Source organism: Labrus bergylta, chromosome 8, assembly GCF_963930695.1.
Source record: "Labrus bergylta chromosome 8, fLabBer1.1, whole genome shotgun sequence".
Taxonomy (NCBI): Eukaryota; Metazoa; Chordata; class Actinopteri; order Labriformes; family Labridae; genus Labrus; species Labrus bergylta.
The window spans coordinates 25,415,965-25,437,553 of NC_089202.1; the positions used below are offsets into that span (position 1 = coordinate 25,415,965).

The 21,589-nt window shown below is 38.8% G+C and overlaps 1 protein-coding gene and 1 pseudogene across 9 annotated transcripts in view; one reads left to right on the forward strand and one right to left on the reverse strand.

Annotated features, from left to right (window-relative positions):
- Window positions 1-2,426: 2,426 nt before the first annotated feature.
- On the reverse strand, window positions 2,427-2,535 carry LOC114920466 (5S ribosomal RNA; annotated as a pseudogene).
- A 3,795-nt stretch (window positions 2,536-6,330) lies between these two features.
- Window positions 6,331-21,589, forward strand: part of ubr5 (ubiquitin protein ligase E3 component n-recognin 5) — a 42,615-nt gene continuing 27,356 nt past the window's right edge. For 8 of the 9 annotated variants that reach the window (XM_065957767.1, XM_065957774.1, XM_065957771.1 and 5 more), the window contains exons 1-8: window positions 6,331-6,557; window positions 14,625-14,669; window positions 14,770-14,851; window positions 15,689-15,765; window positions 19,736-19,855; window positions 20,570-20,903; window positions 21,079-21,238; window positions 21,426-21,575. In XM_065957767.1, the coding sequence (XP_065813839.1) occupies window positions 6,496-6,557; window positions 14,625-14,669; window positions 14,770-14,851; window positions 15,689-15,765; window positions 19,736-19,855; window positions 20,570-20,903; window positions 21,079-21,238; window positions 21,426-21,575 (1,030 nt within the window). In that variant the 5' untranslated portion in view covers window positions 6,331-6,495. The remainder of the gene's footprint in view (window positions 6,558-14,624; window positions 14,670-14,769; window positions 14,852-15,688; window positions 15,766-19,735; window positions 19,856-20,569; window positions 20,904-21,078; window positions 21,239-21,425; window positions 21,576-21,589) is intronic. The other variant, XM_065957775.1, reaches the window with a different exon arrangement.

Below are 21,589 nucleotides of genomic sequence, written 5' to 3' on the forward strand. Positions count from 1 at the left end.
ATTTCTCAATCTTTCAGCATTAATAGAGGTGTTCAATAGAGTTGCCCCATATCACCTCTTTTATTTACATTAGCAATCGGACATTTGCCATGGCAATAAGAGCACACAAAAGTGCATCAGGAATCAGGATGGTGATATCTCCAAATGGATGAAAGAACTTCCAAACTCCATTCGATCTGAAGAGTCCCTCTGCACCTTTAAGAAAAAGCTAAAGACCCAGCTCTTTCATGAATACCTACTAACTTAATGATGATGGTCTCCATATTATTGATGATGATGATGGTTGGGATGATGGTTTTTGTTTGATAATGATGACTTATAAGATGGTTTCTATACTGATTAGAGCTCTCAAGAACTGCCCTCAATGTTGTGCTTTGCCTCTGGTCACTTCCTGTCAGCACCTGTGTGTCCAATCGGACTCAAAGCTGATTGTTTGCTCTTACTGACATTGTTCCCTCTTTTCTAGATCCTTGCTTGTGTTGTAATTACTCTCTGATGTACGTCGCTTTGGATAAACGCGTCTGCTAAGTGAATTGTAGAATTGTAGAAAAGTGTTTTCAAAGTTAACTACAGCAAACATTTTCCGTTTAAAAATGACTATGATCACCAATTTAAAAGATGGTCAAAACTGTTGAAAAGTGAACAGTCTTTCGCTGACAATATGAAGGCATTCATTCAAGCAAAATCACATGAGAGGCAGCACCATGTACTGCATATCTGTAGCCTGCTGATGAGATTCAGTCATATGAGAGGCTGCAGGCTATACCACAAATAATCCCAGAATAATCCAGGGTATTCAGTACAACATATCAACCTCATATGGGATGTTTTTATACAACAGAGATTTAGCATTAATCCACCATGAGCAAAGCACTCTTAACAAGAAATAGTGGCAAGGAAAAAACTTCCTTTTAATAGGCAGAAGCAGACTCGTTTTATGAAGCAATGTGCTGCTGCTATGTTAGGCTTGCAGGAAGAGCTACAGATACAGAACAAGACACACAACAACGTCATGGTATGTTCTTGTTTCTTTTTTGTGATCAATGTTTTTATTGATTTTCATGTTAAGGCAGCATATACATTTATATATCCCGTCTGAGGAATCAACATTATGAATTCATCAATCATACATTCTAAAAAAATAAACCCTGGCTGAACTTTGGTTATGGTAATTATGGTAAAATATGGTTTAATTATGGTAACAATTTGCATTTCTGTTTAAGTAGTTCCAACTCTATAGTGTTATTGAGTAGATCCTTTAAGGTCTCCAAGCTTAATTAAGTTGAACTAACTTAATTTTTATTCAAAAGTTGTGGTCATATTATTATTTAAAGGCTTTATATGCGATTTTTTGATCCAGCAGATGTCGCCCCTTGAGCACCAGCATGAAACCAAAACAGCTCGCGGTGCATTGTTGTGTTAGCATGCTAATGTTAGAGATCTTTATTATGCTCGTATCTTCACACTGCATGTAAATTTACCTGAAATGAGTGTGATCTAGAAACACAGTTAAGCAGTGAGTACAGTATGTTATTCTTCTTTTCTCTAGTCCCTCAATTAAACAACTTTTATACACGAGGGGAGGAGTCAGCCGGCCGTCATGGCGATGTAAACAAAGTGAAGATAGGACTCTGAAAACTCTGAAAACATCACAGACAGTGGGACTCAGGTGTTACACCCATTGTAGACAGTCATGACTCACAGAGTTATTTTCGGAGGATATACTTGATTTCTATTATATTTAAGTGTGAAAAATTGCATAGAAAGCCTTTAAGATGTTCTAACTTATTTATTTCACTTTGATCCTATTTAATACAATTAAGGTAATAATTTGCATTTACATTTTTGAGTACAAGTATTTTAATTAACTTTTCAGAATAAAAAACACATTGCAACTTTATATTCAAACTGTTAATTATACAATATCACACCAGAAGCACAATGTTTTCTGTAAACTTTAAAGACAGTCAGTCACCATAGCCTTTATATATTTGTAGGAAAGCAGTCTATTGTTTTAAGGACATTACCTTTCGGCTTGCTTTCAGACCGTCTAGCTCAAAAAATATCTGTTGACATACCTCAAATGTTCTGATCAGTTCTTTTGGGTATCTGAGGTTGAGTTGTAAACCAGACCCGTCAGAAAGGCACAGGTCTTGGTACATCCAGGTCTTCAAGGTTCTGTTCCTTCACTATCTTTGCGTTGGCTGGATCACACATTATGGCTCCTCTGGCAACAACAATCTCCATCAGTATCCTTCACTTCAGAATCATGGCATAAGGAAGTCAGAATCAACATATTCGATTTTTCGAAGTCATCATGGTTTAAAGATCTCATGCACTCGGCCATTATTGATTCTGGCTGAATTTTTGGACATCACCATATGATAAAATAAAAAATAAAAACATATGATAAAAAAAAATGAAAAAGCTTACAGCACCTGGTATTCCCAGGCAGTCTCCCATCCAAGTACTAACCAGGCCCGACCCAGCTTAGCTTCCGAGATCGGGTGTGTTCAGAGTGGTATGGCCGTAAGCGATTATTGTATGCAGAAAGGGGCCTTTTAAAACAAAAGTTACACAAGTAGTGTTTCTAAACTTGTTTTCCTTGAAGGCCTTCACACAGAGCTAAACCACCAGGCAGTTGATCGCCATCCTTAGAAGGGGAAAAAAATGTCTTAATACTGTTTCTCAACAAGAATGTATTTTAATAAATAGCAGGTAGGCGACGACTGAGTGTTGACCAGTCTGTATTTTTTATATATATCATATACAACTAAAATTGATTCAGAAACGTATCATTTTCAAGTAAGACATATCTATTACTGTAGTTTTTGCATTATAAAACTTGTGAAATACATTTTGAAGTTGGTGCCTTATTGACCGTGAAAAGGCAGAAAGTGTCTTTTTGGCTCATGTGGTTGAAAGACACCAAATCCCAGAATGCACAGCACCGCAGGCCACTCCCACTAAGGTCCTCTAGTTCAGAATCAGAAATACTTTATTAATCCCAGAGGGAAATTCGATTGTTACAGTTTCCCCTAAATTTACAGTATAGCAGTAGAAATATAGTAATAAAAACATTTACAGACATATTTACTTCAACACGAGGCCATTTCCTCAACTGATTCAGAGAATTGATCTTGGAAATTCCTGGCAGAAAACAGACTCTATGTCTGTGTCCATAGGCAAACAGTGAGAGCACCGACACTACCGGGCGGCCGGGCTCCCGGGGGCCGGGCTTGCGGCCATTATCAGCTTTCTCCATAGAACCTGTTAGCTTAGCTTCCAAGCAATATGGCGGACGTTAAGTTTCAATTCTGGGAGTGAGTTCCCACCCACTGATCTGTGATTGGTCTGTGGCTTCAGTGGTCGAAAATATGAGGAACATAGCGTTGTAGTTTCACCCTGCTAACCGCAACAGCTTCCAGTGAGGCAAAAATCGTCATTTTGCCTCACTGGAAGCTCCTTTTCAGACTTTCAGAGAAAAATTGTGCCTGTCAGATGTCTGTTATTAGATGCAGAAAAAATGTAATTTGTGAGTTAAAGCAAGGCAGTAGTTGTTGAGTAATTTGGTCTAAAGCCAGACTGAAATGGAGTACTTAAATAACGTGACAATTGATCATAAGTACATTTTTCAAACACTTTTGCAACCAAATATATGACTGAAATTGGTCTGTAATTGTTGGCATCGAGAATATCGGCCCCTTTGTGAACGAGAGCATTTCCAAATAGTGGGTATTTGACATGTAGATAAAGACATGTTAAAGAGGTCACAAAGAGGATACATTAAAATATGTGAAGCTAGTTTCAGAAATTTGGTTTCAATTCCATCTAAACCAGGGCTACTACACGATTTTAGATTATTGATAGCCTCCTGTACCTCAACAGGTGTTATAGCCTTGACAGAAAGATTATAAGTGAGTGTAGCATTGCTAAAGAAACCATTTGAAGAGGGAGTTGACAGCTGAACGAACAGAGGAGAAATGCTGATTGAAAGCTTGAGCGACATGGAGTGGGTCTTGGAGTATATTATTGTTAACTTTTAACTTAGTAGGAGAGGTTTTTTCAGATATATTTGTTGCTTTTTTTATTTTATTCCAGAATTTTTTATTTTTTTTAAGTCCTGAATAAGAGACTCTTTATAATAACTGGATTTGGCATTCCTGGTCATGGTTTTGCTTATATTTCTCTGTATTTTTCCCAGCTATCTCTAAACGTGGACATGCATTATCTCTCTGTCTATATAGCAGTATAAAGTCAGAGGATATCCATGGTAGATGTGCTCCTTTGACTTAAGTAGATTTCAGGGGAGCATGTTTATCAAAAATGACAATAAATTCTGAGTATACAAAGTCCCATGCATCTTGTACATTTGGAATTAATTGGAACCTATCCCAGTTGATTGAGATTAGGTCATTGATGAATTGTTCAACATTCATTTTCTTATATTGCCTAATTCTAATTAGTTTATTTTTTATGTTCTTTACATTTATTTAAAAATATCTCTGATATGAACTTAAAAAGTGACACTTATATAAAGTACTTTTTATTGATCAGTTTTATACAAGTTAACATTGATTCTACATTTATCCAGTTTTTTTATATTTCTGAATCAGGTCAGCATGCTGGCATCACTGTTGCTCTCATCATTTGTGGGACTTCAAACCAGTGCAAGGAATATACCCGGATTACAGTTTGGAACACAATATGAACAGACTTTTAGTTCTCTCCCTTCTGAGTTCAAACTATGGCTTCAGTCTTAATTGCAATTCTAGTGTAAGCATTAAGTATCAGCATAATGCTGAAAATCTCCCAACTTTTATCACTGTCAGATCTTGAGATGTAATATTAAGGTCAGGTAATGGTGGTTTTTGTACACTTCACAGAAAAAAATCCTTACCATCCACAGTGCCATTTCTTTTTTGAACTACAGATTTAGAGAAAATTTGTTTTTTGCTCCACAACTACAATTTTAAGGTCTTTAGGAAGGTTAAAGTGTTGTTTATTCCAACCACTTAGGAGGGAAATTAACTGTAGGTTAAAAGTATATTGCAATTTATTTTAATTGGTTAAAAATGCAATCTCCTTTGGGATTAAATCAAAACAAATGGCCAAGACGCACAGAATAAGTTTTTTTGCGAAAAACTGTCAGACGGTTAATTTGATTTACCTTTTTACTGTCAGCAGAAGGAAATATTAAAATATATTGTATATTTTTATAGGCCTACTGTAGCGCCTACCTGTTGTCTTAGCTTTTGTATTGCATCACTTATTTAGTAAAGAAGTTCCCTGAACCTATCTTTGCACTATCTGCTTTTTAAACATTGCTGTACATATATAAACAACACAACCTCAGAAGGTCAACACTTTTTTATTCTTATTTTTTAGATTCAGGTCTAATTACAGATTTTTTTCCTCAACTGTTTTAAATTCTTGTTTAAATTGCACATATATTTTTATCCCTGCACGGGTTAAGTACATTTCTTGTATAAGTCTATTTTTAATTGCACAGTTTAAATTTGATTCATCTAGAGCAGGGATGGGCAACTTTGGTCACAGCAAGGGCCACATTCATTCAATTCTGACTGCTAGAGGGCCAAATTGTAGGATACAAAAAACAATTCCAATCAATTATGTCTCAAATGTAACTCAACATATGCCAGTGATCAAATATTATTATGCACATATTTCTGGTTTTCATGATTTCATGGCAGATTTTCTCATGTTTTCTTCATGTTTCCAATGAATTGATATGTAAAAAATGACCTGAGGGCCACGTTGAGAGTTGATGGGGGCTGCATGAGGCCCCCGGGCCGCCAGTTGCCCACCCCTGATCTAAGGGGATTCTTTAAATCTTTTATTTCGGGTTAATAGATATGTATGGGAGGGGGCCATTCACAAATATGAAAGATGAAATGTAAATGTGCAAAAACATAGTCGTAAATGGACAGTATAGACATAAGTTAAAGTGCATGAGTGCAGACATATTATAAGCAGAAACTATACAATATAACGGCGAGTAGACAGACAGATGAAGTGAACCTATCTTTCGCTTTTATACAGCAGTGAATTTAAAGATGCATTAAATGAATTTAAATTTAAATAAATTACACGATATAAATAGACACATGCAGTTAGGGCTGCTAGTTAAGGGGGAAATACTTCAGGGTCTCAAAGTCTAATAATTTTCCAACAGACAACGTGCCTTTTCCCATTGAAGCCAATCCGCTCCAATTTCAACCTACTTCCTGTTTCTCGTCGGGGTTCAACCAACCAGCGGCGCCGCTGCAATGTGCACTAATCAACACACAGAGAAAGCTCGCTAGAGCTAAGATGGCGGCATGTCTGTGAGGAGGCTCGGATCAAAACTCGAGGGTTTTTCCGTCATCACACGATTCTTATGAATCCACAAAAAACAGACCGATTATAAAACAAAAAAAAAAGATTTCCACAGTTTTTACCCGGCGGTGAGAGGGATTTTTTTGGATTGACCCCATGACATCTATTCACTTCGTGGTTCACCCGTTGCCCGGGACCGAGGATCAGCTCAATGACAGGTATTTCACTGCGGCCCCGGAGGAAAAGCAGGATTTAAAACACAAAAAAAACAATCATGACGAGCTGCGTTTGGTACACCGTGTTGTAGATTGTGTTCAGGAACGACATGAAGATTTACATGCGTTTGCATTCACGTTAAAAAAAAAACAATGAAATGACCCTCCACGGTGTGAAACAAGGCCCCGCATCATGAACAGTCCTCGTTAGCTCGCTGCTAGGTGGAGATGCTAGTGGTGAGCAGCTAACGGCTAGCAGGCTGTTTCTTTGGGCTCTCTGGGAGGATTGGCTCGCAGTCAAAGTTGAGGCAGACAATGCGGGTTGGGGGATGGGAATGAGAGGGATTGAGAGGCCTTAAAAAACACTGCTTTTTAATTTATTTTTTAAATCACATTCGTTTTTTTGTGTCAGATGTCACACACGAACTGTTTGGACACGTGTCGCTGTTGTTTGGAGAAGTTTCGTTCATTATCTTTATCAACGATGTAATGTTAGCATCACGGTAGCTAGTTGTTGCTACTAGCAGCAGCAGCAGCAGCAGCAGGCGAATGCGATAACACGCTCCTGACAAAGACAACTATTTGTTTCAGGGTTTTTAGTGTCAAGGGTTTTTTTTTATTTATTTTTTAGTGATGCAACTTGTGTGTTTTTTTTTTCAATAAAAAGGACTATTGGAAAAAAAAATGTACAAAAAAAAGTAAAGCCGACAACATTGTGTTTAATCCAGTTATCTACTTTAGTAAGGGGTCAAGTCGTCTGGATTACACACAGAATAGAATTACTTTATTGATCCCCAAACTGGGAAATTGTGGCGTTACAGCAGCAGGTTATCCAAACACACACAATGAGTAAAAAAACACAAATCTAAACACAATATAATATTAAATGCAAAGTAAATAAGCACTACAAATATCAAAACTAAGAATGTGAATATATACAACCAGGATTTAACTAAGCATTACTAGTCTTAAATAGGAAGATTAAATATGGAAGAGTAAATGTAAATGTGCAAGAACAGAGTCATAAATGGTTGCAAATTAAATACGAAAGATTAAATGTAAATGTGCAAGAACAGAGTCGTAAATGGACAGTATTGACATAAGTTGAAGTGCATGAGTGTAGACATATTATAAGCAGAGACTGTTCAATATAAGGGCGAGTAGACAGACAGATGAAGTGAACATGAGTGCAGGGATAGTTTGTAGATTTAAACATGTGCAGAACAGATTACATTATGGAGAGACAGATATTATCATGATGACAGTTCTCTGCTCGCATGAGGTGAGCTGTTGTACAGAGATGATCAATGGTGTTCTTCAGTGTTACAGTGTTATTAATTAATTTGTTATTTTTTTTACTGTCAAAATGCAAAGTGGCCACAGCATGCATTCCCTTCTTATACTTAACATTATGGATGCTGTTGTTAGTGTCATGATTCAGGCAAACATAACATACTTTGTTATCATTTGAGAATATGATGGTCTACTTCAGGGGTGGGCATCTGGCGGCCCGGGGGGTCACATGCGGCCCCCATCATCCCTCAACGTGGCCCTCTGTTCAATTTTGACATATCAAATAATTGGAGTCATGAAGAAAACATGACAAAGTCTGCCATGAAATCATGAAAGCCAGAAGTATGATCACTGGTATATGTTGAGTTACATTTGAGACACAATCGATTTCAATCGTTTTTGGAAACTACAATTTGGCCCCCTGGCAGTGAGAGTTAAATGAATGTGGCCCTTGCTGTGACCAAAGTTGCCCATCCCTGGTCTACTTGAAGACAACCTGCTAGATAAATGTTCTTGTGAAGATCTTAATACATAGTTCTGAATTCAAGCTCATAGTAGGACTGGGTATGTCAGGAACTTCGCAACTGGATTTAAATTCTGTGGGTCACAATTTGATATTGTTTGGTTCAATATGCTTTGATATTGATTCACCCAAATGTATTTTGACGTTGCATTATTTATAAATACACACAGGATAAAACATTAAACAGGGTTTTTGATGGACTGGTCAGAAACACTGCATCAGAATGAGCCAATCAAGTCTTGGATCATTTGAGTTCTGGTTGCTTTTTCTCCCTCCTTGACACACGCTTTACACTTTAAGTACACATGCATTTGGGCAGGTGTGCAGTGACTAGGCGGCGGCGTGTTTCTATAAGTATTCTAACTGGGTGGCCCACCCAGGTATGGTTGCAGACAGTTTAAGCATTAAATTGTCTTTATTCACATATGATTCTCATTTGCGATGGATAAATTAGTCAACAGTCTCCTTTTTCTCAGTACTCCTGGCAAGTAGTGTCTGACACGTGGCCTGTGTCTTCAATACGCTACACGTCATTAACAAGGCTCACCCACAAGCGAAACACAATGGTAGAAACATATTATGTCTTGTGTAATTTAGGCAACTTTTCACTTTGCTGCAGGAGGCGGGGCTGGACAAGCTGTGTGTATTATTAGAGGCAGTGTCGGTCACACATAGACGATACCTGGGTGAGCTGTCCAAGTATATTTAACCGTCCAAGTATAATTAAGACCGATTTTTTTTAAAAATGTATTTGTATAAATTGCCACTCGCATATAGAGATGCAACTAGGACTGGGCGATACGACTAAAAATGTTATCACGATAAACACTTTCATATCAGTTGATATTTCTTGGAAATTGAAAGGCTGATTTTTGATCCTGAGTGAAAGTTGAAGAAACCAGATTGTTAATTGTGGTTTACCCTTCTTTATTGTCAGAACATGATAAACTATACATGAACAGAGGAACGTTTCACAATCATAAGCATGGTGCTGAAAAACGCTCATATGACTCATATGAGTTTGTTGCTGGGGAGTAACACTTAACTCATTACTGAATTAGGTACTTGCTGAGGGTCCACAAACACTCGTTTGGTAATTTCTGTCTTTCGTTGTGGTCTTATCAGTGATATTGTTTCAAAGGTTTGTGGTGTTTCCCGTTTCACCTGCACTTGTCTTCAGAGCATGCAACTGTTTTTTTGTTGGACGGTAAATAGCGGTAAATATATCTCCAAACTCCTGAAGTTCAGTGGCCTTTCTTGTCACTCTTCTTCTCCCTGCTTTGAGCTGGTAGGCTCGGGGCTTTAGTCAGGCTGTTATCCCTTTATTTAGGCTGTGTTTCGTCTTTTTATTCTGATTTTTTTTGTCCTCGGATTATTCAAGTTAGTCGAGGAATCGTTTCAGCCCTAACCGTAATATCACTGTTATTATGTATTAACATATTATTTAATGCGGATACTTTTCCCGGTATGTTTTGGGAACAGTGGGACTCTGTCATCTTAAATAACTCAGTGGTCATTCTTGATGTACCCAAAATGCTCCAATACACTGCCGACTTCACTCGTGTCTTCAGTGTCCTTGCGTCCGCGCTGATGTGGGTTGCTCTCCTTTGACTCACCAGAATCATTTTCACTGTAGCCTTTTTTTATCGAGAAGAAATCGCAAATAAAGTTCTTTTTTTTTTTTATGAACATGTTCAGTATGATTTGGCTGCAGAATACATAACGTGACCAGAGAGTGAAAGAGGATACACTGTATGGACATTGAAAACGAACAGACCTCATTGAGTTCTGGGCCCGTTGAGCCCGTTTTCATATTAACTTGGTACTAAGCAAGTTGTCATGTATTCTGTTGCCAAATCATGCTCAGGTTTTTCAAAAGTGCACTTGTCGGGGTGATAACTGTTGCTGCTGTGACATTGCTTTGTTTCAGCACCAGGCACTGTGTACTGTATGCAGTAGAGCATGGGTCGGCCCCAGAAAGTCCAGCCTGAACCAGACCAAACCTGTGCAAATTCTGTCCGAACCGGACGGGCCCGTCTCAAAAACTGTATTCATGGACCCAAGCCTGACTAAAACCCTACATTTATAAATATGTTGGTTCAAATGAGATCTTAATGAGCAAAACACACAAGCATGTAGGCTATTATATGATTTAAAAACATCTATGGTTATAAACTTGGATTGAAGCACATTCTTTTCATTTCTTTTTTAATTTATTTCACTTTTAACATTGTACAAAATTCTGACAAAAAATGTCTTTACAGACATTAAACACATGACTTGAAAAACAGTTTTTAGTGATTGTTTTTTTTCCTGCTGCGAGGAGAATCTTATCAAGTATTGGTCTCCTTCATGCACAGATCCTTCCACATGTCACATGTATAAAATGAGACATGATCAAGGGATTTGATAACCCAGCACTTTGCAGAGAGCTGAATGTATCATCCCAGAAAGGTTTTTATCTTTGTGCAATACCAAAAGATGTGTGTGTGGTTTGGTTCCATGTTGTTGTGTAGTCTCCTCCAGCATTGCTGTTGATATTCATTTGTTTACTTAAAATCTTGCATGTCATGAAGTACAGAATTTAATTTTTCCAAATCAATTCTCTCCATGTCTGTGTTTGTGTTGTGGTTTGACTTGGTTTCCACATAACAAACCACATCTTTTCTGGGATCTCATTAAGTTTTTGGTTATATTTATACTAAGGTATTTTAGTGATCCTTCTTCCCAGTCTGAGTTGTTTAAGTTTCTGGATTGGTGAGCAGTTAAACATGAGAACTTGAGTTTAAAGTGAATTAATGTTGTACCCAGAATGCAAACAGAATTTTTCTAGAATTTGCATAAGTTGCATAAAAAAGTTCACAGGGTCCCTTAGATAGATCATAACATAATCAGCAAATAGACTAATTATGTGTTTTTGTTTGTTGAATTCTATTCCTGTTGTTGAATGATCTTGTCTGATCATTTAGGTTAGCAGTTCAGTATACGATCGAGTTGGGCTGAGACCAAAAACAAACAGTTTTAACAAACTGTCTGCTCGCTCCAAGGCTGTTTGGTTTTCTAAGCGGTGATTTATCAGCGTGAGGGCGCAGTCACACTGGCAATCAGTATCGTGCCCAAGCACACTTCAACCCTAAAGTCCAGTTAGTTTGGCCAGTGTGACCGCTCTGTGCACTTCCTTGGCTTTGGCCCACTTCGGAGAGGTGTGCTTCGGCACGGTACACTTCATGCACGTGCACAAGCACGCGGGTACACAACGCTGACTACGTTATGGAGAAATCCAGAGTTTCATGGTTTGTATCTGACTAAAATGACTCAATATAAGCCACAAAGTAGCTGTCGTGTTCTGTGTTGTGCATACGCGAACTTGACTGCGTGTCCCTTTTTTTAAAATTGTATTTTTCCCGAGTCCGCCTGTTTGTAAACTGAGCACGCTTCATAATAACATAAAGCATGCATGTGTTGTATTACAACTAAATACACAAGAGGTAATCGTGTTTATGCACGGTTAGTCCTGGTGCAGTGTGACCACGGGCAGCGGGGGGCCAATCGTGCTTGAGTACGGCACAGTACAGTGTGGCCGTGCCCTGAGTGTACCTGTACACTGAGTGTACCTGTACATTGAGCTGTTGTTCTGTGACTCTGGGGGGGGGGGGGTTGCGTCCGCTCCATAGCGTGTCTGAACAGCGTCTGTATTTCCGACTCCCGTCCTGGTTCCAACCTGGCCTCCGCCCTTCGGATATTTTGCTAATACGGACAGCTTCCCTGTTGCTGAACCTGCTGCTTAACGGACCACGTCCCTGAGTTTTGTGTGTGTCTGGGAAAAAGCCAGGAATAAAAGCACAGAGCCCGTCCCGACACAGACTCCCGAATTATGTATTTAAAAACAAAGCTGTAACTTCAGGTTTATCCAACTGCTAGTATTATTATTAGATCTATAAAAATGTGTATATAATTGAGGATAAGGCTGGGCAATTAATCAAAACTGACATTCCGAACCTCTAATCGATGTGATCAGGGTCCGAAATCAACACCCGCCAAGCGCCAAATGCGGGTAGATTTTCCGTTTGGCGAGTACTTTTCAGAGGGTCAATCTTTATTTGCATAGCGCAAATTCACAACAAATGCTAACTCAGGACACTTTACAAAAGAGCAGGTAAAATGCCGTACTCTTCGTTATATTCTTTACAAAGACCCAACATTAATCCACCTTGAGCACAACACTAAGCAACATTAAGCAAAGTTACAGGGGCAAGGAAAAACATATTTTTAACAGACAGAAAACTTGAGCAATACCAGACTCATGTTGAACAGCCATCTGCCAAAACTGTGTTGTGCTTGGAAAGTGGGATAGAGGGAGATGCAGAAAGAAATCAATAACAACAATGAGCAACATCAATTGTTGCAGCAACAATCATTTTATGGGAAAATAGTGTAATATAAGTTATTATATGCAAGTTGTATTTTCTTTTTCTGCACTTCAGTTTTGTAATATTACTTTTGTTGTCTTTTAGAACATGGTACTCCTTCCACTATCACTTATTTACATGCTCATCAAAACAGGTTTTTTTAAATTCTAAAACTCTTTGTATCTCTACAACTTTGTGCATTGTACAAGAAAATACATTTTCTTCTGATCCCACATTCAGGATTAAATCACAGTTAAGCTAAAATTCATATAGATATTGAAGGAAACAAATCATTTCTATAAATATTTCAAATATTTGTATTTCTCAAATACTGGTTCCTACGAAAAGACCCTTTACTCTGGGATGAACAAGGAGAAAATGATGGAAGCAGTGTTTCGAGGAAGTCCATTTTGTTTGTGGATGTTAAATTTCCCAAAAATAATGAGTTGAATTATACAATTGCTCTTAAAAGATAATCCATTTGAATTAAAATATAAACCTCTAATTAGTTACCCACCTACCTACTTTATGAGAACGTTATTCTCATAAAAAGGTAAAAGGTCAATGTTAAAGTCTCAAGAGATTGAAGATGCTGAGTGCTGTATGCAGAACAATCACATAGGAACAAGCAGCAAAGCCTTTGGTTTGTAACGTGACAATCAGGCCTTTTCCTGTTTGGCCATTTTCAGTTGTACCGATCCAGGGCTCTGCAGACGGATGCTCTTGGATCTTTAACGTTAAGATCAGTTATGGTTTTTAATTAGTTCTTGTCATCCCTTATAATAATGCTAGCTTCTTTAGGTACGAGGCTTAGCCAAATTCATATACTGGGACTGCATTTAGAACAAACCATGATCTGACACATGCCAATGTGTCCTTGAGCAAGACACTTAACCCTGAATTTCTGTTTTTTTTTGCACTCTGTTAACCATGCAACACACACACAGGCTGAAATATACACACATGCACAAACAGGATCCTATGGACATGCACTAATGGAGAGATGTCAGAGTGACAGAGCTGCCCACAGATGGTAGAGGTTACATTGCAACCTCTGCCATCAGTGTGTGAATGTGTAGGTGTGACATCCTTGGTAAAAGCGCTTTGAGTAGCCAGAAGACTAGAAAAGTGCTTTACAATCTCAAGTCCATTTAGCATTTAATTACGCGCACGGAGATCTTAGCGGTCGCATGAATACACTGTATGCACCGTGCAGCAGTCCCAGTATATAAACATCCTTCCCCCTCCTACTAGCTCAAGGTGAATTCTCTGCAGAATATCCTGCTCTGTTCTCACATCATCTCACCCTGACTTACTGTTGAAAGAATACTAGGGGTCTGGCAGGAGAAACTCTGGGTGAAGTCTGAAATGAAAAATTCAGCAGTTTGCGTTCACACAAAAAAAAAATTGGCGTATTTTGTCATTTGTTGCTAGGTGACCAAAACAATAGTCTGGTAAATAACTACTTTTTGGATGCACCGTGTGTTTGTAACTGTTCACTATTCCATTAGAAAGCCCTGTTGCCACATGTTTTTTTGACATTGGGCCCAACAAAAAATGTACTATGTGTTTATATACTGGGATTATTTTTCCCTTTAAATGAGGATCAAAGACTAGACAATGATGGAAGCTGTTTAAGATTATTTAGATCGTCTGTGTTTAGTAAAATTATGACAGTAAATAAGGGGAAATATAAAATATTATTGAAGTGTTATCAGTTTTTATGCATAATAACTAAGTTTATCTATAGGGTTTGGCACTGAATTGAATTGCCCATAACAACCTCAATTTATTAGATTGATTATTGTCTTACTTTCATGAATAATTCCTTTGCTTTCTTGTCAGGCTCCGTGAAGTCTCAGAGAAACTCAACAAATACAGCTATAATAGGTAAGTTTTTGTGAACATATAACTATTGGAGGTGTAAATAGGATCTTTTATGATTATTGTGTCTCATTTGTCTTTTTACTTTTCTTTTTTTTCAATGAAGTCATCCACACCTTGGTGTTTTGGAGCAGGCAACCTTGAAACAGTGTGTTGTGGGTCCAAACCATGCCGGATTTCTCCTTGAGGTAAGAGGATTTTGAGGGAGAGGTTGTGAGACGTGAGGCAGTCGACTGCAGAGGTCACATCCTGTTTCTGTGCATTTCAACCTCCTCCTATGATGGCTGCGGTTTTCCTTTGATTTCCTACAAAATTATACGCTTAAAAAGAATGTTTTTGTTTCACGTACACATTTGTTTCAGTACATTGAATTGAGTTAGTAGTATGCTGCAGCTATCAAATAGCCGCTGATAGCTGCAGCTATCAAATACGCTTAATACTCAGTTTAGTTCAGTGTTTCCCACACACAGACAATACCTGGGCAGGCAGAGAGACCCAGCTTCAGAGAGAGAGGGAGAGAGAGCAACTGTCCGTACGTCCCTCTTGTAAATGCACTGATTGAGTTGCCTTGCTCCTATCGAAACTGAAGCTTCTCACGGCTTCTTTTTAATCATGCTAATGTACAGCTGCTTTCTGCTAATAAACTCCTCTAAATACCAGAATATCAAGTGGAACTTTTCAAAACACACTGTGTACTCCTGGTGTTCGTGTCTGTGTGTGTCCATGGATAAGATGATCAGATTAAAGTTGTTTGTTTCAAAAACTAAATTAATTTAGAGGGGTAAAGACACATTTGATATAAATACAAACCTAACATTAAAATATACCTTAAGTATGTCGAACTGCTCCACAGACAGTACATTAGTATGTCTGACACAGCGTTACATACAGAGGATGAAAGATAGGTTTTGGTATTGTTGTGAGAAAATGGATGTATTTCAACAATAGCACACATTACTGCTTGATTTTGAAGGTTTACACTTGTCAAATGTGTGGCTGTAAAAACAATACATGTTCTCTTATAGGATGGACGCGTGTGTAGAATCAGTTTTGCTGTCCAGCCTGATCGCCTGGAGCTCAGCAAACCGGACAGCAGTGATGGGTGAGACACTTCTTTATACTGCGTTCTGTCTTGGAAAGTATGGTAGTTTTTGGCACTGAGATGGTATAATCAATTTATTGTGGAAATGTCCTCTCCAGAAAACACTGAACATGCTTACATTGACAAATTGTGATTGTTGATATATGAACTTGGCAAGTGTGTCCTTTTGGCTCGCTATAGTACTTTGTAATGTTACAGCAAAGTCCACAACATGCAGTTTCTGTGCAGCTGTAGAGCTCTTTTAGTACCATCATTTCACTTTGTGGAGTTTGCTCACCTACTACCTTAAGTATGGTAGTTGAGCTCTCAATCTAGGGTGAAAGTTGAACACACCCTCGAGTCGTGCTGCCCACCTCCATTGGTCATAAGTTGACTTAAACTGAGGCGTATTTCAATCAGAAGAGCACGACACAAGGTTTATTTACTGAGCAATAAACTACCCTTTTCTTTAAATGCATGATTATTACCTAATGTAGGAGAAAATATGTTAAAAAGTGGTGCTGCAAGCCTGCTCTGCATTGCTATGTATCAGAGCACAGCTTGCCATACACAATGAATGGGGGCAAATTTTCAATGGCGTCAGGTAATGCCGTGTGTGTTTGTGGCGGTTGCATTCGCGGTAATGATACCACATGTCTCAGCATTTTATACTGGTATATTGGTTACACTGGTATATTTTACACAGCCAACTTTTTAAATGGAAAAAATAGATATCAGAAGTAAGTCTTGTATAACAGGTTTTATAATATATACTATAAAAAAAATCTTGCTTTTATAAATATCCAGATTCGTTACATACAGGAAAGAGCGGACAAAGGCGTCTCCTAAATTAATGGCAATTGCAATACATACACAGATGTGGTTTCAATTGCTTCACAGGTTTTGTTGACTGGGCTTTGTTCTTTAAGAAACAGGTGCTTACTTAACCTTCAGGCGCAAAAATCAATTGTATACCGAGGGAGGGAGAAAACAAGAGGTAGATAACACAAGAAGTGCTCATGATGGATTAAGCTGGGTCTTTGTAATAAAGCAATAAGTAAGGTATTTTACCTGCTCTTTTAAAGTAATAAGGAGTAAGGTCTTTTACCTGCTTTTTGCAAAGTGTCTCGAGATAACACTTGTTATGAGTTGACGCTATACAAATAAAGATTGATTGACTGACTAGCATAAATGTTGCCTTTAGCCTGATATAATTAAATTATCAACATAGCACATATGTCTTATATGATTTATAACTACTTTATGTGTCTTATGACGGAAAAAAATCTGTCTTTCAATCTGATGAGTACTGTGGCCGTTAGGTGCAAAGGCTGGGCAGAAGCTGAAACAACTTACATTATTAAAAACATAGCTTATTAAAAAAAAAAACTGTAACTTAAAAAGCAAATTTAAACTTCCAAAAAAACATCTGAAACATGCAGCGAATGAAACAAACATGTAGAAAGCTGAATCAACTGCATTCACATGAAACGCGCTGCACATACAGAAACGAAACAAGTCAAAGCTAACAATATCGGAAAACCACTTCAAATAGTGAAATACTGCAAATTCAGCCTCAAATCTTATTAAAACGAGCAGAGTGCGGTCCACTTGATTCCAGGGAAACTCTGTAGCTCTGTGCTGGAACTGGCTCCATGCTTCCTGGACTGCTCTCACTGAACCCTCACTCCAGTCTATTGAGATGGGCGCTGACAGATGTGGGAGGGAGAAAGGGAGCGGGCATTTGCCCCATGTACAAGAACACTTGGTGGTGAAAGTATCATTGTTTGAAGACAGGGATTAATGCTTATCTGTAGCCAAGAGATTAACAGCAAGTTCAACCTCGACTCTGACAGCGGGGATGGCAAAAGCACGGTGGGTCAGGTTGTGACCACGGGGGCAGAGGGTTGTGTTTGAGCCAGAGCTCGTTAGCGACACAGCAGTGTTTTCCTAACAATGAATTTCCTAACAAATGAATTTTTAGGAAAACACTGAGCTCCTCTGCTTTTTGTTTGCTATGATAATATAATTGTGACAAACTTATCCTTGATAGTTTATATTATTTATTTTATTCCATGTTTATTTGTATAGGTACATGTATGGAGCAAGTAAACTGTTGCCACTAGACTTTTAGTCAATATATTCCAGCGGAACTACTTTAAACAGTTTTGAAGGCCTTTTTTCTGTCGCTCGTAATAGATAGATAGATAGATAGATAGATAGATACTTTATTGATCCTGAGGGAAATTCAAAGCATCCAGTTGCAGGTTACAAAGACATACATGACATGAAACATTTGTTACAAATTAACCACAAAAACGACGCCCCCCCTCCCATTCATATATATTAACCCGAAAAAAAGATTTAAGAATACCTCTAGATGAATCATTTTTTCTAGCAATGTTTAGAAAGAATAAAATGATAAAAAAAACAGACATTAAATAACAGTCAGTGCAAACATTAAAGGTGTGATTTAAATAATTGAGGATATCATTAAAGTGTCCAACTAGAGGCTGACTCTTGGGACAGCTGTGGGAAAGAATGGGAAATGGAAAAAGGAAGATTTAGTCCAAGAGTCACTGTGTGCTTTCCCCCTGCCATAACTGTGAGGTGTTGTACAGACGTTTGGCCAGGGGGACCAAAGAGTTCTCGAGTCTGTCTGTGGAACAGGATTGTGACAGCAGTCTGCCACTGAACACACTCCTCTGCCCGGTGAAGGTGCTGTGCAGAGGGTGCTGTGTGTTGTCCATGATGGAGAGCATTCTGTTCAAGGTCCTTCTCTCCGCCACTGTCACTAGAGAGTCCAGCTCTGCGCCCACCACAGAGCCAGCTTGTGGCTTGTTCCTTCGGAAGTCCACCACCATCTCCTCGGTCTTGGAGGTGTTCAGCTGCAGGTGGTTTGAACTGCACCACGTCACAAAGTCCCCTACCAGGCTCCTGTACTCCTCCTCCTGTCCATCCCTGACACAACCAACTATCACAGTGTCATCCGAGTATTTCTGCATGTGGCAGAGCTCGGAGTTATAGTGGAAGTCAGAGGTATACAGGTTGAACAAGACAGAGGAGAGCACGGTCCCCTGTGGTGCTCCAATGCTGCTGACCACAGTGTCAGATGTGCAGTCCTTCAGTCTGACGTACTGTCGTCTAATCTAATGGATGTGAATCAAGCTTTGAAGAAAAACGAGCAATATGTTCCTGAGTGTTTTGCAACATGCATTCTTGCGTGCTTATTACTTGAAAGCTGATGACTTTTTTAGAGTCAGCATCATTGTGTGATTCTGAAACACCTGCTGTAAGAGAATGGCAGTTTGTCTTTGCCAGGTTTGACAACTTACTCTGCATTGCCTAATATTGTCTGTGGTTTCAAAAAGCCATAATACTTTCTCTCAATAATATTATCTGTGTATCTTTAATATGTCCGTGGTTCATAAATGTTATAAGATTTGGGTAAACTTGTTGACTTTTGGTGTGCATTTACGGTTTCTGTGTAAATCCTGAATAATTTGAATCTTTTTTTTGTTTCCTACTGTATGGTTTAAAATGACTAAAATGTACTTCTGTTATTTTGTCGGTAATCTAAATTCAGTGTTATTTTGTGTCTGTTATAAGTAACATTAGCGAAATTGTACCAAATGAATCCACATTAATTAAAACTATCTATTTCGAACATCTCGGTTGGGGAGATAGCCCAAGTTGAGAACATAACATTAAACTACTTTTTGTTAAACTCAGACTTCTATAATGTTATCTTGAAATAGAAGAAAGGAGTCGCAGCCCTCAAACCCCAAGAACTTTTAAATGGGAAAGTCTTGAAGGAGGAACAAGTTGCAACCAATTCTGATTCCAAAGGGTGTTGCCATGCTAGTCTCCAAAATACCCCCTCCTGTTACTAAAAATTAAGTTTCTGTTTACCCTGGTAATACATGGAAATTTTTATCCCTGTGTGGGACTTCTGTAGATTTGTAACTGATCTCCCATCTTTTGTTTTCAGTTCAAAGTTGAGCAGTGGTTCAGGGACAGGAAGGAGCTCCAGGCCAGGCAGGACTAGTGATCCGCCCTGGTTCCTGTCTGGCTCTGACACACTTGGCAGACTGGCAGGCAACACCCTTGGGTAAGTTCTGGCAGGGTTAATACAGACAAATGGTGCCTAAAGAGTTAGCTGTTTAGCCCTAAACTAGCAGCAAGGCAGGGGTGAATTATGAGGGGATTTCATCATTCTAAAGAATTAATATAAAGGTGCCTTAAGATCCTAATGGATATGAAAGTGTCTACTACATGTACACCAAAACAAAGGTTATTTTCTTCTACTTTAATACATTTGCAATATATAGTAATTTTATTTTTTAATCTTTATTTTATTTATATTTATTTATTTCATGCATTGACCAAACAATACAAACATTAAAATCTTGAATGAAAAAGAAAATGAGCAAAAACAAGAATACTCTTGTATAATATAATCCTCTTTAACATGACATTTTACGGGATTGGTAAGCACTGGATAATTGATTTTCCCTTCAAATGATCTTGTTGCAACTGTTATTGAAGGTGTTCAGAAAGTGCCCTTTACAGCTTGATGCTAAACTGAAACCTACAGGTATTACTGATCTTCTAAACAAGTATGTTGGGCATTTTTTGTAAAAACCTAAACTCTAAGAACATCTGATAAAATAAGGAAATATTGCCATGTTAGATTAGTTCCCTAAAAATGCTGCTGCTGATGCAGAAAGACTTATCCAAGATGCCTTAAAGTACAATCCCTTGGTTATTCCGATGTTGTTTTTGGCAGTTGTCTCTGACCGTGGCCTTTTACTGTATGTAACAGGAGTCGCTGGAGCTCGGGAGTAAACGGAGCTAGTGGAGTAGGAAGTGGTGGAGGAACAGGTGGAGGCGGAACAGGAGGTGGCAGCAGTGGAGGAGGAGGGGGCAGTGGAGGAGGAGGAGGAGGTGGCGGCAGCGGAGGAGGAGGAGGAGGAGGTGGTGGTGGTGGTGGAGGAGGAGGTGGAGGCACATCGGGAAGGTCTTCAACAGCAGCTCGTGATTCCCGTCGACAGACCAGGGTGATCCGTACAGGAAGGGATCGTGGCTCAGGCCTTCTAGGTAGTCAGCCTCAGCCAGTGATACCAGCTTCTGTCATCCCTGAAGAACTTATAACTCAGGTACAGATGTCTCAGATTTCTGATAATATCTGATTCCATTGTTTTTGGTGTTGTGCTTTTCAACTCTTCTTGTGCTGAAACAAATTGTTCTGTTTTAAATTCTTATTACTTGGAAATAGACATCCACTAGAATGCTGGAATAAAATATGTTTTTGTTTTTGGACTTGTCCCACAGGCCCAGGTAGTTCTCCAGGGGAAGTCCAGGAGTGTTATCATAAGGGAACTCCAGAGGACCAACCTGGATGTCAACCTTGCAGTCAACAACCTGCTGAGCCGAGATGATGAAGACGGAGATGATGGAGACGACACGGCCAGCGAGTCTTACCTCCCTGGAGGTTTGACAAATAAAAACATAGAAAGAAAATGGGGACAGATATTGTCGTAGCTTACATATAGTGAAGAACATTCTAATGGCCAAGACAGTATTAGCCAAAATGGCAGATAGTCATGTTCATGTTAATCATGTTTTTTAAATTAATTTTCTCTAACTTGTCAAACTTTTGTGCCTGTGTTCTTATTCAGAAGACCTGATGTCTCTGCTGGATGCAGACATTCACTCGGCTCATCCTAGTGTGATTATTGATGCTGATGCCATGTTCTCCGAGGACATCAGCTACTTTGGCTACCCTTCCTTTAGACGCTCCTCACTATCTCGCCTGGGATCCTCCAGAGGTAACTCATCTTCC